Source organism: Opisthocomus hoazin, chromosome 10 (genome assembly GCF_030867145.1).
Source record: "Opisthocomus hoazin isolate bOpiHoa1 chromosome 10, bOpiHoa1.hap1, whole genome shotgun sequence".
Classification (NCBI taxonomy): domain Eukaryota; kingdom Metazoa; phylum Chordata; class Aves; order Opisthocomiformes; family Opisthocomidae; genus Opisthocomus; species Opisthocomus hoazin.
The window spans coordinates 12,600,233-12,615,870 of NC_134423.1; the positions used below are offsets into that span (position 1 = coordinate 12,600,233).

The 15,638-nt window shown below is 57.1% G+C and overlaps 1 protein-coding gene across 4 annotated transcripts; it reads left to right on the forward strand.

The window, feature by feature from the left end:
* Window positions 1-1,341: 1,341 nt before the first annotated feature.
* On the forward strand, window positions 1,342-15,141 carry INSYN1 (inhibitory synaptic factor 1). Of its 4 annotated transcripts, none has more exons than XM_075431766.1 (4): window positions 1,342-1,595; window positions 2,696-2,865; window positions 3,195-3,940; window positions 14,413-15,141. In XM_075431766.1, exons 3-4 carry the CDS (start codon window positions 3,758-3,760, stop codon window positions 15,094-15,096), a joined length of 867 nt encoding a protein of 288 aa, XP_075287881.1. In that variant the 5' UTR covers window positions 1,342-1,595; window positions 2,696-2,865; window positions 3,195-3,757; the 3' UTR covers window positions 15,097-15,141. The 4 variants fall into 4 exon arrangements, with proteins under 4 accessions (XP_075287881.1, XP_075287882.1, XP_075287879.1 ...); XM_075431767.1 differs by having other exon boundaries at window positions 2,699-2,865; XM_075431764.1 differs by lacking the exon at window positions 1,342-1,595 and adding an exon at window positions 2,007-2,083.
* Window positions 15,142-15,638: the final 497 nt, after the last annotated feature.

Consider the following 15,638-nt stretch of genomic DNA (forward strand, 5'->3'; position numbering starts at 1 on the left):
GCATTCACAGAGGGAGCAAGGCAGGACAGACGGACATCCCCCTCGGTGCAGCCGCCACTTTGCCCCCCGGTCTGGGGGTGCTCGGGGCCAGGGGTGCCCCTCGGCATGGGACCAGCTGAGGATGGGCATCTCGGGCCTCGGAGCAAAGGAAAGCAGGAGCGAAGGGTGAGGTGTGCTGCGGGCTTGGCTTCTCCGGTGTCTCGTAAAGGCTGAGCCTTTCTGTCCGCTTTCCAAGGGTAGAGCTCCCTGGCACCCCTTCATTTCCCATCCTCAAGACACCATCCAGAGGGTTTCAGAAGGTCAGAGCAAATGCACCTCAGGCCTCCAACCTCACGCTGGAGGCTCTGGACATCCCTGCAGGGCCATTGCTGCCTCAGCTTTGCTGCCTCGGCTTCACCACCATGGACAGGAATTTCCAAGGCAGGTTTTTGGGCAGCCCTGACACACAGGGTCCCACTCTCCAGTGCTGGGTATTTTCAAGCATTTAGTATCAACCTGGCTCAAACTGAAAGTCCCTGGGCTGCCACTGCCCATCACAGAGGCAACAAGGGCATCTGCCTGCGGGAGAGGGGAAGAGCAGGTCAAGGATGGAGCAGTGTTTCCTCCCCAGCCCTCATCTCAGCCGCTCATTTTATCCCCCACTGTAGTTTATTCAGGTCCTCCTCTGGCCAAAATCATTTGATATCTTTTATCCCAGATCCACTGTGCGTGTTCTGAGGTGAGACCTCACCTGGTCCCGCATCACTGGTCCAAAGTGTATTTCCCAGGAACAGCACCTCCATCTCAGTTTTACCATCTCCACTCTTTCCCCAAATTACTGTCCTAATATCCCTGCTGATATTTCGCTCTGCCTGGTTAACGGCAGAGGCAGAGCGTGAGCTGGCATTAACCTGCTATTAGAGGAAATCAAAGCCTGGGAGTGGAGGAGAGAGTGTCGTGGTTGTCGGGGACGCGGGTGGCTGCACTGTCCCCAGCTGAGCTCTAGGTGCAAATTATCGCATGGAGGAGATTCCTGCTGAAAAATTCCCATCAGCTACGCGGTTACCCTGGAAAATATCATTACAATAAGGCTGTGCCTTGAGGGATTGCTCGCTGACATCTGCCATGCACCCTAGCACTCCTGCCACCCCGGGGATCCAACGCTGGACCCTGACCCAAATATTCTGCTTGAATCCGAAGAACCCCCACCCGAAGCATCGTCTCACGACGAGCTGCTCACTGAAGCATGAGTCAGTTCAGGTCCACGCCAAAAAGTGTGTTCAGCGTTTTTGAACATACCCAGTAGGAGGCAATAACTAACACGTATGCGCACACGCTGCCTCGCCTCTCGCAGACCTGGGATTGCCACCTATCGTTGCAGTCCAGCGCTAGGACGGGAATCTCTCCTTCCTCCTCCCATTGCTGCTAAACTGGATGGATTTTCCAAGGCTGGATCCCTGCTCCGGGCCGATTGCCTCCCCTTGTTGGGGTCCCCCCCAGACCAGACCCCCCACACACACACGCACAGGACCGTGGTTGTTATTTTCCTCCTGCCCAGGCAAGTCCTGCAGCAGGGACCTTTGCTAGGATGATGCTCCTGCATCCCGGGAACGCTGGTAATTTTTTACAGATTTTGCAGAAATTGGCCCAAAAGATGACCCACAGAGTGGGGGGATTGGGGGGGGGGGGAATTTTGCTCTCAGGAGGGAGCAGGCTTAATGAGGTGAGTGGGAGCGGAGTGGGGAAACCGAGGCACAGACCCCCCTCCCCCCCCCCCCCCCGCTGTCTCAGTTTCCCCCGGGCGCTGCCCCCCTCCCCGCTCCGCACCTTGCAAAGGGGCTCCCGGCCCCTTTAAGCCCCCCCCTTTCCTCTCCCCCCCCCCACTCGGCGGAGGCTCGGCCCCTTTCTCTGACACAGCAGCCGCCGGGGCGAGCCGAACCGGGAGCCGCGGGGAGCGGGGAGGCTGCGGCCGGGGGCCGGGCGCCCACCGCCCCTCCGCCCCCCCTACCCATGGCTCTGCCCGGGGCGCCGGGCGCTGCCCGCCCCGCTCCGCCCGCCCGGCGCCCGGGGGCCGGCCGGCCCTGAACCGGCATCGCTGCCGCCGGTCGGTCCCGGGGGCACCGGGGAGGGGGGGTGCGGGTGGGCAGCGGGGGAACCCGAGAGGGAGGGGAGGGTAGGGGGATGCGGGAGCGGGGATGGAGGGTGCGAGCAGCGAGGATGGAGGATGCCAGGATGGGAATCTTCCATCCTCGGTACCCGCATCCTTCATCCCCGGTACCCGCATCCTCCGGGGCACGGGGGATGGAGCATGCGGGCACCGGGGATGGAGGATGCGGGTACCGGGGATGAAGGATGCGGGTACCGTGGATGGAGATGTGAGCATGCCGGGACCCCCACCCTCCCCGTGCGCACCCCCGAGCTGGGGGGATGCGGCCCCCACCCCACTCCGCCTCCGCCCGTGCTATTTCACACACACACACCCCCACCCCCCCCCGCGGGAAGGTGGGGGCATTTGGGGGTAAGGTGGGTTTTACACCCATCCTTGGCCGAGGAAGAGTTGGGGCTTGAAACTGGGAGGGATGGTGGGGGTGGGGAAGGGGCTGCCTGACACCACCCCCCCAAAGCTGAGGGGTCCCCTGCGACGTGCTCCCCCCCCCCCCCCCCCCCCCCCCCCCCCGGCAGACTGTCACCTCCGGTAACGTCTCACCCCTTCCAGCAGCGACCGAAGGAAAGTGGCTCCCGGACTCCTCTTGTGCCACGCAAAAGCCCTGAGGGAGGAGGAAGAGGAGGAGGAGGAGGAGGGGGAGGAAGTAAGAAAAGGAGAAGGAAAAAAAAATAGACAAGGAAGAGCTTAGACTGGAGCCAAGGAGGGTCTGGATCGCGACGGTAAGTTCCTGAGCTGCACGTCTGTCTGTCTGTCTGTCTGTCTGTCTGTCTGTCTGTCCATCCGTCTGGCTCAGCGAGACCCCGCTGTGCCCAGTCTTCAGGTCTCAAATTGGGGAGGGGGGGAAGAAAAGGTGGGGTGCCAGGGGCAGTGCTCCATCCTGCCCCCCCCCCTCAACTGGGGGGCCGCTGTGGTGCTGCGCAGGGGCTTGTCCTCATGCCAGGGCTTTGATCAAGGCAAGGCAGGAGTGAGCAAAGCCCCCCCCCCCTCCCTTTTCTGGCTCCAGAAGGGATGGCTCCCTCACGTTCTGTCTGTCTGTCTGTCCTTGCAGGAGGGGACCCTGGGCTCCCCAGGACACCTGCGCCCTGCTGGGAGACACACCCCCCACCACCACCCAGCGTCAGAGCTGGTGACCCCGGAGCAAGGGCCCGACGCGGGGAGCAGCATTGCTCCCCGGGGACACCCAGCCCTGCATCCCTCTCCCTGGCGTCGGGGAGCAGGCAAGGCGTGAGCCGCTGGATTTTAGCTTCCTGGGACATCCAAGGCACTCTTCCTCTTCCTCCTCCTCCTCCCGCTCGCTTGACCAGGCAGCGCTTGCCTCTTCCACTTGCCCCATGGCCACCCCACATCTCCCCACGGCCACCGGCTGAGACCCCTCTGCAGCATTCCTGACTCCGTATGGTGCATCCCAACCCTGCTCCCCGCTCCGACTCGGAGCCCCCCGACCTCGCAGGGAGGCAAGCGTGCGGCTGGGACTTTCTTGGAGGCAGGGGAACGTTAAGATGTTGAAAGCTCCCCGGCCGAGAGGGGCTGCGCGGACGCCAGGCCACCCGGCTAGGGGGGATCAGGATGGACAGAGCCGTTGGGGCCGGGAACCGAGGCCGGTAGGGAAGGATGGACTCCCGGACCTGCCAGGACAGGCAGCCCAGTGACCACCCCAGCAGCAGCAGCAGCAATTGTAGCAGCAGCAAGAGTACTTGCGAAAGGGAAAGGATCCGGAGCCAGATGAAAATGGTGATCGGGCAACTGGAAGGCATCTTACAGGAGCTCAAGGAGGTGGCCAAGGAGCTGCGGGAGGTAGGAAAGCCCCGGGGTACCGTTGCATCCCTGCGCGGGTCGTGGTAGCTGCTGGCCCAAAATAGGGGTGCCCCGTCCCTGTCCCTCCGCCTGTCCCCTGCCTCTGGACCCGGGCCCGGGGGGAGCAGAGCCAGCTCAGCACCCACAGCCCATCAGCCCCAGGAGGGAACCGGGGCGTCACAGCCCGGCTGATTTGCGAGAGGATTTTCAAAAAGGTGGGATGGGGGAGAATAATAAAAAGAGCCACGGTTTGTAAAATTGCCCTTGACCTTGACACTGGGGTTTGCTCGGGGTCAGGGGGCTCGGCCGAGGCACCGGCCCCGCGGGTGCTGCTGGTGGGAGAAGCACCGTGGGGTCATCACAGGCGGGGGCTGGGGGAGCCGGTGCTGTTGGTGCTGTGCCACAGGCATGGAGCTGGCTCTGCTCTGCCTTCGGGGTGTTTCTGAGGCTCCCTTTCAAACCAGGGATTTGGATGGAGCCGGGGCAGCGGGTCTCTCTGGCATCACAAAGGGCACCGAAAATACTGGCGTGTGCTCTGGGTGCAGTGAGGGGGGGTCTGTGGGCCAGGCAGGGGGCCAAAGCGACTGTTTGTCCCATAGCCAGGCTGTCGGGGTCCATTGCTGCTGCAAAAAAAATAGATCTAGATATATATATACACACATAGAAAGTGTGGTTGGAGTTTCCTCCCAGTGCGGAGGCACAGCAGAGTGGGTTTGGTGGGGAATTTAATATTTCTGTGGCTCAAGTGTTTGGGCCACATATTTCCAGGGGAAGGGGATGTGGATGGGGCTGGTCATTTAGGACATCTGTGCAGGTGATGGGGCAAGCAGTGGATGGGGAGCGTGCGGTAGCCTTGAGCACAGCCTGGAAGCTTGTTTTCGCAACGGGGCAGGCAAGCGTTGCATCCTCTCTGTGGCCTGAGCCAAGCACGATGGGATTATTATATCCAGAACCATGTGAAACCTCGTCATGCCCCAGGAAGGGAAGAAATTGGTGGAGGCTTTGGCATAGGGCCACCATGGAGCAGCCCCACGTGGGTCGGTGACACTTGGGTGCCACCGAGAGAGCGCTGATGCAGGTGGACCAATGTCATCCTCAGTGCAGATGCAGCTGTGCTCAGGGAGGTGACGTCTTCCAGCATGAAGCATCTCCTGGGATGCAGTGTCCTCCTTCGGGATGGCTCCGCGCGGTCTGGGAGATTTTAGGGAGGCTGTCCAGCTGGGAAAGTCAGTGCCAGGGCAAAGCCATGTCCCACCACACCATCCCGCTGGGTCCCCATGAAGGCGCAACCTGACCACAGTGTTCCTGAGATTTTCCTTTCTTTAACGGCTTTGACAGTCCTTCCTGCAGCAGAAAGTAAACCTGGGCACCCAAAGCAAGAAGGCCCCCGATTCCCTCAGCGCCAACAGAGGGAAATTCGCCAAACCACTTTGACGAATCTCTGATGGATATAAAATAGTCATAAGAATATTAATCAAGAGGCAGAGCTATTTTCCATTTAGCCAGAGCTCACTTCACGTTCCTCCAGGCACTTAAAGAGCCCTTGAAAGTGAGAATGATGGCAGTTCAGCTCCTTTCATTGAGCCCATGGATTTAAGGCCAGGTAGGACCACCACAATCACATGAGCATCCCACCTGCCAAGGATGTGGAGGGATAAGGGGGACCAGGATGGGACAAATGTCTGACTCATTTCACAGCTGGGCTGAGCATCCCACCAAGCCTTGGGTGGCTCCACCCAGTCCCCGTCCAGCTCTTGGGGCCAGAAAGACCTTAAGCATCCCTGCAGCATCCTTAGTAGGCTGCCCAAGTCAAGTTGTACCAGTGTGTCTGAGAGCGGAGAAGAGGAGAAGGTAGCCTGAGGACACAGGGCAGGGGCAAAGGGCTCTCTGCATTCCCTGGGGACACGTTTTGGGAAGCAGGCTCAAAGGAGCAGGAATAACGTTGGAGGGTGGAAGAGCTGAGCTGGGTGCAGAAGGTCCCTGTGCTTTGAGGAGCAGGGGGTGGCCAGAGGGCATCCATCCTCTGCCCCTCGCCCTGGGGTGACCCTGACTTTGTGCCAGGGAGAGGGTCCATGCCCAATGAGATGGCCTCTCCAGAGGATGCTGGGAAGTGTTATGGCCTGGAGATGACTTTGCCACAGAGCTGGCACATCCCTAGACACCGGTGACCTCCCAGGCTGCATCCCATAGCTGCACTGGAAGAGCTCCTCACAACATGGAGCAACGTGGCCAGGTCAGCATAGAGCTAGCCACAAGGTCCCCACCGTGAGAGGGGTCCTAAACTTCAACCCTTCTCCACAACTCCTACAATGTACCCATATAACTTGGCAGCAATTAGTTGAATTTATACAAAACAGCATAAAACCCAGGACACAAGCTGGCTCTGGAGCTAAACCACACTGGTCCAACCGAGCTCCAGCAACTCCAAAGAAACGGCTGCCTGGTTTTCCGCACACCGAGCAGATACTGGGTATTACAGGCTTGAGAAACTCAACCGCTTGTCTTCTGGATCACTCAGAGCAAGCACAGTGGGAGCGTGTTAAGTGGAAATCTCTTTCAAGCCCACCCATTAAAGTATGTGGTAGACGGCAAGCTGGCAAATCATAAGCTCTACGATATTGGTGAAGGAGAAGATGAAAAAAAAGTAAGCCCTTGTGGTTGTCTGACTTGCATATAATGATGCTCTTCCTTGGCTGGAGGTGAGGGCCAAGACGTGGGGACAAGGCTGGGGACAGGCAGCCCTGCAGACCCAGGCAGGGACTGATGGCCCCGAGCCTAAATGGGTTCATGGGTCAGGTTCCCAGGAGGGGCTGCTCAAGGTCATTAAAGCCCATTAGTGCCCGCAGGGCCCTGGCACTTGTGATAGTGGTGTGTTCTCCAACGGAGGTGCCATGGGGGCTTCAGAAATGTCCATCCCTGCTGCCATCTTCTCTGCTTGGGGCTTTGCCGGTGGTTTGGGGCATGGGGCTGGCTGTGTTTAGTGAGGGCAGTGGTGGACCCAATTCCTACTGCATCAGACGCACCCACGGAGCTGGAAAATCTTCACTGAGTCACGCTGGAGGGCACCGGGTGACGCTGGACCTGCTCCTTCCATGTTCTCCTTCCAAGAGGAGCTGGAAGAAGCAGCCAGGTCGTAACCATCTTGACAAAAACAATCCCCAAAGCCATCAAAATCCCTGTGTGGGCAGGAGGGCTTTCACCCAGGGGTGATTCCTGCTCCAAAACCACTCACCAGCTCTGGGTGCAGCCTGCTCTGGTTCACATAAGCCTTCTCTCCCAGGTTATCCCTGCTTCAGCAGAGATGGAGTCCTGGACTCAGCCGGGAATGCGGGATGCTCCGTGGGGAGGCTTCAGTGGGGGACCCCGGGGTAGCCCCACTCCGCTGGCCCATCCATGGGGATGCGATGAGGGACCAGACCCTGGTCCAGGCTCCATCCCCAGCTCCCAGGAGCGGTTCCCACCTGAAGGCTGTCATTCCAGATGTCCGTTTGCTTCAGGATGCTGTTTTACCGGTTTCTCCGCTCCCACTCTCCCTCCCTCCCTCTTTCCCTTTTGTGTATATAATTATTCCCCAGCACTCCAAGACAGGGCTGTATTATGTGCGGGGAAAATGATTATTAAAATCTTTGATTGAAATCGCACACTGGAAGTAGAAATCAGGCAGGAGGCAGGCAGTGAAGGCGCTTCCGCCGAGTGCTTGCCACGCTGCCTGCCCTCCCATGCGCCTCCTGCCAGCCCCGGCCTTTTCCCATGGGAATAAGAGTGATGCCACGGGGAAGAAGAAGCCCCAGGAGGTCCCAGCTGTCTCCACCACAAGGCTGAGCTCCTTCCCAGCCTTGGGAGACACCTTTGATTAGTGCTGGGGGTCAGAAACCATCCACAGGGTTATATTCAGAGGTGGGAAATAAAAACAAACATCTGTGCAAGTCTCCATATGCGCAAACCCTCCAAAATCCCATGGGAAGGGTCCCATCATCCCTGCGCCCCCTGACATGGGACCAGTGGGGTCCCATCACACAGGGAAGCAGCACCAAAGGGTCCCCTCCAAGCCTTTGGCAGGAGGAAAGCCCTCCCTGCAACCCCTTATGATAATAAATACCTTAATAACATTGTAATAAATAGGTGATTAGCTGGGAATGCTTGGGAAAGTTCACGGCGAGAAGGCAGCTTATTATTCTAATAATAACATGTTTTAGAGATCTGCACGATGATTTTGAACTATTTAGCAGCTGATGATCTAGCAAATGATCCCGAGATCCGCGGCACGCTCATTTATAAGCATCAGCTCGGAGAAGAGAGGCCCCTGTAACCCAGCTTCAGTTTGCGAGCTCCAATTAATCATTTATTCCTTATTAAATATTTACCCACCTTGCCTGCGCTGGGAAGTGGGGGAAGGTCCCTGCTCTGGGTGAGTTTGGCTGTGAGGTCGTGGGGCTTCGGGGTGGCTCTTTTCCCCCGAGGAGGGAGGAACTGATGCTCTAGATGACGGTGTCAAGTGCCTCCGGGATGATTTGATGCTTTGGGAATAGGGTTGGGAATTCTCTGCATGGGCCACGCCGTCCCGTTGCAAATCCCCTCCGAGTGCCAGCTGGCAGAAAAGCAGGGTGCAAAACCAGGTGGGTCGTATCCAGCCTGGGAAAGCAGCTGTGTAGCATGGGAAGGTGCTTTGGACCCCAAAATGTGCTGCTGGAGGTGCGCAGTGGGGTGCTGGGGATGAGGACGGAGCCTTCAGCCAAGGGAGCGTGGAGTCTGGGGGGGATACACAAACATCCCTGCTCTTCTCCCAGCCTGGCTAGAGATGAGATGTTTGGCTCTGGGTTGGGAAAACAGTTGCATCTTGCAGGAGGGCAGCAGAGGGGACACACACTGGTCACCCTAGTACCAAAGCAAAGACACTCCACTTTGATCTCCCCACCCCGGATCCCTCTTCACCCAGCGGTACTCGCCCCCAGCACCGACCTGCTTCGTCCACCCCCTTCAAAGGCCATGCCGGGATGAAGGAGCCAATAGATTGCACCACTTTGATCCCAGCATCTTCCAGCCCCTTCCCCGGCCTTGGGAATGTGTATTACCAATTACCAGCCATGAAGCCTTTGAAGTGCTCTCTCATCCTCCTGCCTCATCTCTCCCCTCTCCAGCATCTTCTTGAGCTTCCAGGAGTTTTAGATCCTTGACAGGAAAGAGCAAGGCTAAAACATGGAAGCTGAAGCCACCAAGCCAGGAACCTCCATGCTTGATTTGCTGCCGATAACCAAAAATCCCATTAAAAACCAACGATGCTCCAGATGTTCAACCTCTGCCTCAGCTGGGGAGGTAAACACCCGGTCTGGGGCACCCAGATTTTTATCTGGAAAGCTCCTGGCTGCCAGCAGTGTCCACGGGCATCGGGACTGTAGATAGGGTGAGGGGAGCTTCCAGCACTCCCAGTTGGTCTGAATGGTGGGAGCTGGTTTTTCTGGGGTGAACTGGTCAGCGTGTCATTGCTCAGTCCCCATCTCTATGGAGTACCACAGGGACGTGTGCCCATCCCTCCGCCTTGCTCCAGTTCATCCTCCAGCTGCTCAAAGCTCATGGCTTTGAGCGAGAGCTGAGCATCCCTTGGCCACCCAGCGCCTGCTTGCAGGGCACTTGGGCACAGCAGGATGAAGCCCCTTGGTGACGCCACACGCAAGGTCCAGGGCGATTAATTTTGCTCCCTATTTTCCCGCTGCTGGGTACCCCTGGTTTGACCAGGGATGCTCTACTGTCACCAAAAAGGTGGCTCTTTGCAACAAGGTGAAACCTAAAGGTGAGGGAGTTCTGGGGTGCATTAAGAGGAGTGTGGCCAGCAGGTCGAAGGAGGTTCTCCTTCCCCTCTGCTCTGCCCTAGTGAGACCCTGTCTGCACTACTGCGTCCAGTTCTGGGCTCCCCAGTTCAACAAAGATGAGGAGCTACTGGAGAGAGTCCAGCGGAGGGCTCCGAGGATGATGAGGGGACTGGAGCATCTCTCCTACGAGGAGAGGCTGAGGGAGCTGGGCTTGTTCAGCCTGAAGAAGAGGAGGCTGAGAGGGGACCTTAGAAATGCCTCTAAATATCTGCAAGGTGGGTGTCAGGAGGATGGGGCCAGACTCTGTTCAGTGGTGCCCAGCGACAGGACAAGGGGCAACGGGCACAAACTGAAGCAGAGGAAGTTCCAGCTGAAGATGAGGAAGAACTTCTTCCCTCTGAGGGTGACGGAGCCCTGGAACAGGCTGCCCAGGGAGGTTGTGGTGTCTCCCTCTCTGGAGATATTCAAGCTCTGACTGGACGCGGTCCTGTGCAGCCTGCTCTGGGTGACCCTGCTTTGGCAGAGGGTTGGACTAGATGACCCACAGAGGTCCCTTCCAACCCCAAACATTCTGTGATTCTGTGAGGGAGGATGGGGACACATCCTCTCTCAGTCACCCCCATGGCCACCTCCAGCACATGCTGGGGACACTCCGACCCTCCTCCCCTGCTTTTAAGGGGACAGAGCCACCCCAGTTCCCAGTTCATGAGAGCATCACGGGGGTCTCACTCCAAACCACCTGATCCCAGGTGTGGTCCATCCATCCCTCCCTCCCCATTGCTGTCATGCCGGTTTCCTCTGCCAGCAGCAATGGCCTCAGCTAAAAATCTTTGACAGCCTGCCTCAGGAAGGAGAAAAGAGGAGAGAAGAGTCCAAATCCTACTTTACATTTAAATCCTCATCAGGTGCCAAGTGTCACACAGGTATTTAATACCCTCCCCCACCCTGCCACCCGTTTAAAATAGAAAATGCTCCTAAAAATAGCCCCGGGTGAACCACTGCCAATGTGACACTAATCCCTGTGTGCCGTTGTGAGGACCGGGATGGGGACGAGAACCGCGATGGGGATGTGCCTCTTCCTGGCACCCACCAAGCCCGAATAGCAGCAGGTCCCTTTCATAAGGATGAGGAGGAGCAGGGCACCCAGGTGACAGGGACCCAGCTCGAAGCCCAGGGAGATGCTCACGCTGAACCCAGTGTTGTAATCACCGAGCTTTCGTGAAAACAGAGGTGATCTCATTTTAGCTGAGGGTTTCAGTGGAATCATTTGCTGCCTTATTAAAAAATAATAATAGCCGGGTGTTTCCCAGAGACAGCTCTTTTCCTGCCCTTTTTCCTAACTCTTTCTTGTCACTGAGAAAGAACAGGTCACATTGTCTTTTTTTTTTCTCTTTTCCTCAAGTTTCACCATTTCTCTCCCAAAGAAAAGAGAAAAATACAAGGAAAAAAAATATCTGGTGGTGCATTGGGAATAGAAGCAATTGCTTTTTCTAATTTCAAGACTCTTTTGTGGATGCTGACGCAGATGCTCCCAGCTTGCCCTCAGCACCCTTCAAAGCCAAAGCGTGAAAGATGGATGGGTGCCTGCCTGCCCTCCCCAGAGGTCTTGCGTGGGCAAAGAGGCAGTAAAAATTAGTCGGAGATCATGGGTGAGGATCTTAGGTAAAGCCCTTGCCTTCTGCTGCCTGGGATGAGAAGTGCTCAGCTCGTTGTCCCCAGAACTACCCTGCTATGGGGACCCAAAGTCCCTCCAGGTGACAATGCCATGATGTAGGTCCAAGGTCCTGAGGCAGGACCAGAGGTGGACTTCAATGTACATTCAAGAGGTCCATCCAGGGGAGAAACCACCCATGGGGCTGAAGACAGGTCCCCATGCGGGACAGCTCAGGAGGGGACTACCAGTTCTGGGCTGAGCTTCTACGAGCTCCTGGGCTATGGGCAGGGTGGGGTGGGGGTCCCAGGTGGGGCTGTTAATGTGTATTAGCACCCATCACCACGTGCTCAGGTCTGGTGGTGGGACCGCTCCTCTCATTTCCAACAGAAACTTCATCCAGGCTCCGCTGCACCCTCTTTTCCCTGGAAAGATGGGGTTTTGGCAGCTTTTCCAACACACTCCCAGGCAGCAACCCCCAGCCCTTCAACCTGCATTTTCCTGGTGACACCAGCCAGTCCCGTCTCTGAAAGGGTCCCCCCATTCCCAAGGGCTCCCCAATTGCTCTTCTCCATCTTTGCACCAGCCCCATCACCCTCACCTAAACCGTATCGGACCCCTGTGCCCCTTGAGGTTGTTCCCCCGGGGAGGTGACACTATTTTGTCCTCCAGAGGTGCCCCTCCAGGTTGTCATGCAGCATTTGGTGGCCTGAGAAATGGTCCTCTCTGTAGCCAGAGCCTGGAGATGTCCTGTGGGGACCTGAAGCTGATTTAAAAGAGGGGCTTCTGCATGCCCATGGCTGGATCCCCCCAGTAAGAAACTGGGGGCTTAAGGTCCCACGTCCTTGGTGCCATCTCCTTAGGAGCTTGGCAGAGCAGCAGAGCTGCATGGGCATGGTTGTCGAACAAGTGAAATTTGGAGCTCACATATGGGAATTCTATTAAAATTAGGTCAACAGAGTGTAACAGAGCCACTTCGGCTGCTGGCAGTGTAATCATCCCCCCGGGCTCCTGATTTCAGATGCCCAGACATATTAAATTACCCTTAACTCTGCCCACACGTCCTCATCCACCACGAGGGCTTTGCGAGGAGCCTGCCCTGCTGAGCCATGTTTTATTCTGCATTTCTGGCAATTTATGGTGTCGACCCAAACCTCTGCGCACTGGCATCTAGCAAAGGAATGCAGAGCTTTGGGGTGCCCACCCTTGGCCACCCAACACAAGGATGGGATGGGGTCTCTGAGCCCGAGGATTCATTTTCCCCCAGAAGTGCTCAAAAGCATGGAGTTATTGGATAACAGCAGCATAAAAATGATGGAAAGATGTGTCATGATTAATTGTTCTTGATGGGTGAAGAGGTCCAACAGCCAGTGATGAACTGTGGGACTCGTGGAGACATGGCAGTGCTTTTTGGTGGCATGAGGAGAAGGAAATGAAATGTGTCTGGCAAGACAGTGCCCACTGATTCCTCTTCCTTCCGTTACTTTGGGAAATTTGTGGCTGATTTCCACCAGGAAAGGACATGTGGAAGGGCAGGAGAAGGAAAGAGATGGGAAGAGAAAGGCAGTAATGCAAAATAACCAGAAAAAAAAAACCCAAAACATTTAAGCGTGGAGAAACCACCTGGAAAAAGCCAAGCAAAGGGTTTTTTTCAACCCCAAATGCTCAGGGGGGTCGGGGAGCAATGGGAGGGACACAGCGCTGGAGGCCACCGATGCCCATGGATGGTGCTGGGGGGGGGGAGGGAGGAGAAAAAATGCATCAGCTGGATGCACAAATGGGTATGGCGAGTGTTGAGGGTTCCCCCCAGCACCCCCCCGTCTGCCACTGCCCACCTCCTGCTTGGCAGCGCTGGGACCCGCCAGGCCCTCTGCCAGCTCCCCCAGAGAGGGTGGGAGGCAAGCCAGTCACCCTGCCAAAAATATGCACTTCCAACTGCTGCTGAGCTGAATTTTCACGTCGTGCTGTGCCTCCCACACAAAATAAAGCCACACACACCCCCGCACACGTAGATACACGCAGAAACACCAGCCAAGAAACACCACGATGCTCCTGGAGACACAGCGATGGCTCCAGATGGATGCCACGGCAGCGGGTGCTCGGGTGGGATTGGGGTACCCTGGGCAGGTTTAGTGCTGTGCTCAGTGCTGGGCAGCCCTTCAGCTGGATGGGATTAAAGACTTGAAGATGGGTGGTGACCCCCCTGGAATATGAAGGTCATTAGGTGGAGACCATGGTCCATGGGAGCCATGGGAGGAAGGAAGTCTTCCTCTTCCAGCCCTGCCCGTGGCTTGAACCTCAGCTAGGGCATTACATCCCAAATTTTTAAATTTTAAGGGCTTGTTTTATTCACACCCTGTGTGGGGTCCATCCCCTGCCACGTGGCGCGGCCATGACCCTGCTCCAAGTCACCATGGGTCTTGATATACTCCACACCTTACAAGGGATGGAAGACTGAGGACGAAGCCCGTCAGCATCCCAGCCAGGGCGGGGGGTGACAACACTGTCCCTGCAGCCCCCCCACCTTCCTGTGTGTTTTGTCCCATGACCGTGGGACATTTCCCACCCCCTGCCTCAGTTTCCCCACACGCAGAGCTGCCTTTTCCAGGGGGACAGGAGCTGGCTGTCACTGGTTGCTCCCCATGGTCAAGTGTGAGGGACCAAGGGACACCACGTGCGTGGGGATTTGGGGTGACATTCATGATCCCAGGGGACAAGGCAGACCCCCAGAGCCACCCTGAGAAGGGCCCATCCTGCCGCACTGAGCACCCAGGGGCACCCAAGGCTTCACTGACTGCTTGGGACCCACGGGTGCTGTGCCCACCGGGTGGGCTTTGGTCCCTGCCAAGGGGCTCCCGGAGTGGCTCCACTCAGGCTGAGACCTCAGCTCGTCACACTGGTGATGCCGGGGGAAGTGGCAGAGATTTAGGAGTGTGGTGTTACTGTGGAGTAAAAACGGAAGGGTCCTATCTGGCAGCTCCTCTCTGCCCGTCTGTCTGTCCATCTGTCCACAGGTGGTGAGCCAGATCGACCGACTGACGTCCGACTTCGAGTTCGAGCTGGAGCCGGATGACTGGACGACGGCAACGGCCAGCAGCACCTCCAGTAGCGAGAAGGGGGGAGGCGCCTTTGAGCTGGGACCCCTTGACTTCGCTGCCTCCGACATCCTCTCCGACAGCTGGGAATTCTGCTCTTTCCTGGATGCTTCCACCCCCTCCGACCCGGGTGATGGTCCCGAGCCCCCCCGGCTGCAGCCGCAGCCCCCGCCGGCTCACCAACCTGATTACCAGCTGATGAACGGGGGGATCCCCATCACCAATGGTCCCCGGGGCGGTGGGACCCCGGATTCATCCAGCGAGGAAGCCTTCGGCACGACGGCCGGCCAGAAGATCTCGCATCACCGGCCAGCCGGCACGCGGGAACGGGTCCGATTCAGCGACAAGGTGCTTTACCATGCTCTGTGCTGCGATGACGACCGGGACGGTGACAGCGCGGTGTCCCCGGGGGATGACGGCCCCGAGGAGCCCAGCCGTAAGGTGCTGGCAGGGCCACCCTCGAAGCATCCTTCCACCGGTGGTGGTGGACCCCCGGCGCGGCGGCTGACGAGGAACAGCAGCACGCAGACCGTAGCCGACAAAAGCACCCAGACGGTGCTGCCTTATATCCCGGCCAAGCAGAAAATTAAAAATAAAAACTGACGGCAGCTCTGCCGCACAGATTTGGGGAGGGCGGGGGGATGGGGGGATTCCTGGGGAGGGACAGAAAAAAAAAATATATATATATAAATATATATTTAAATAAATCAGTACTAATAATAAAATCAACATGAAAAGGTGGCAAAGAAGACAAATGTCCCAACTACCTACCCATCATTTTCGAGGCTCAGGGAATTTTAAACTTTTTTTTTTTTTTTTTTTTTTGTGGACAGAAGCTTCAGGTCAATAAACCTTTCATCATGGAGAAATAATAACAATAACATATATATATTATATGTATATATGTGCCAAGAGAGGGAAGCCTACATGGAGGGTAGAGCCAGCACATCTGAGGTCGTGGCCAGGGGACGGATGGGGATCTGGGGATGCTGGGGGGGGTGGCCAGACCAGGGAGGGCAAATGTCCATCCCTGGGACATTTTATCTCTTTTCAGCTTAAGAAGAACCGGGGTGATCTGCTTGGTCATGTCCGATGTCTGAGCGGAGCGGGGAGGTCACCAGAGATGTCACCCGCGCCTGGCTGGC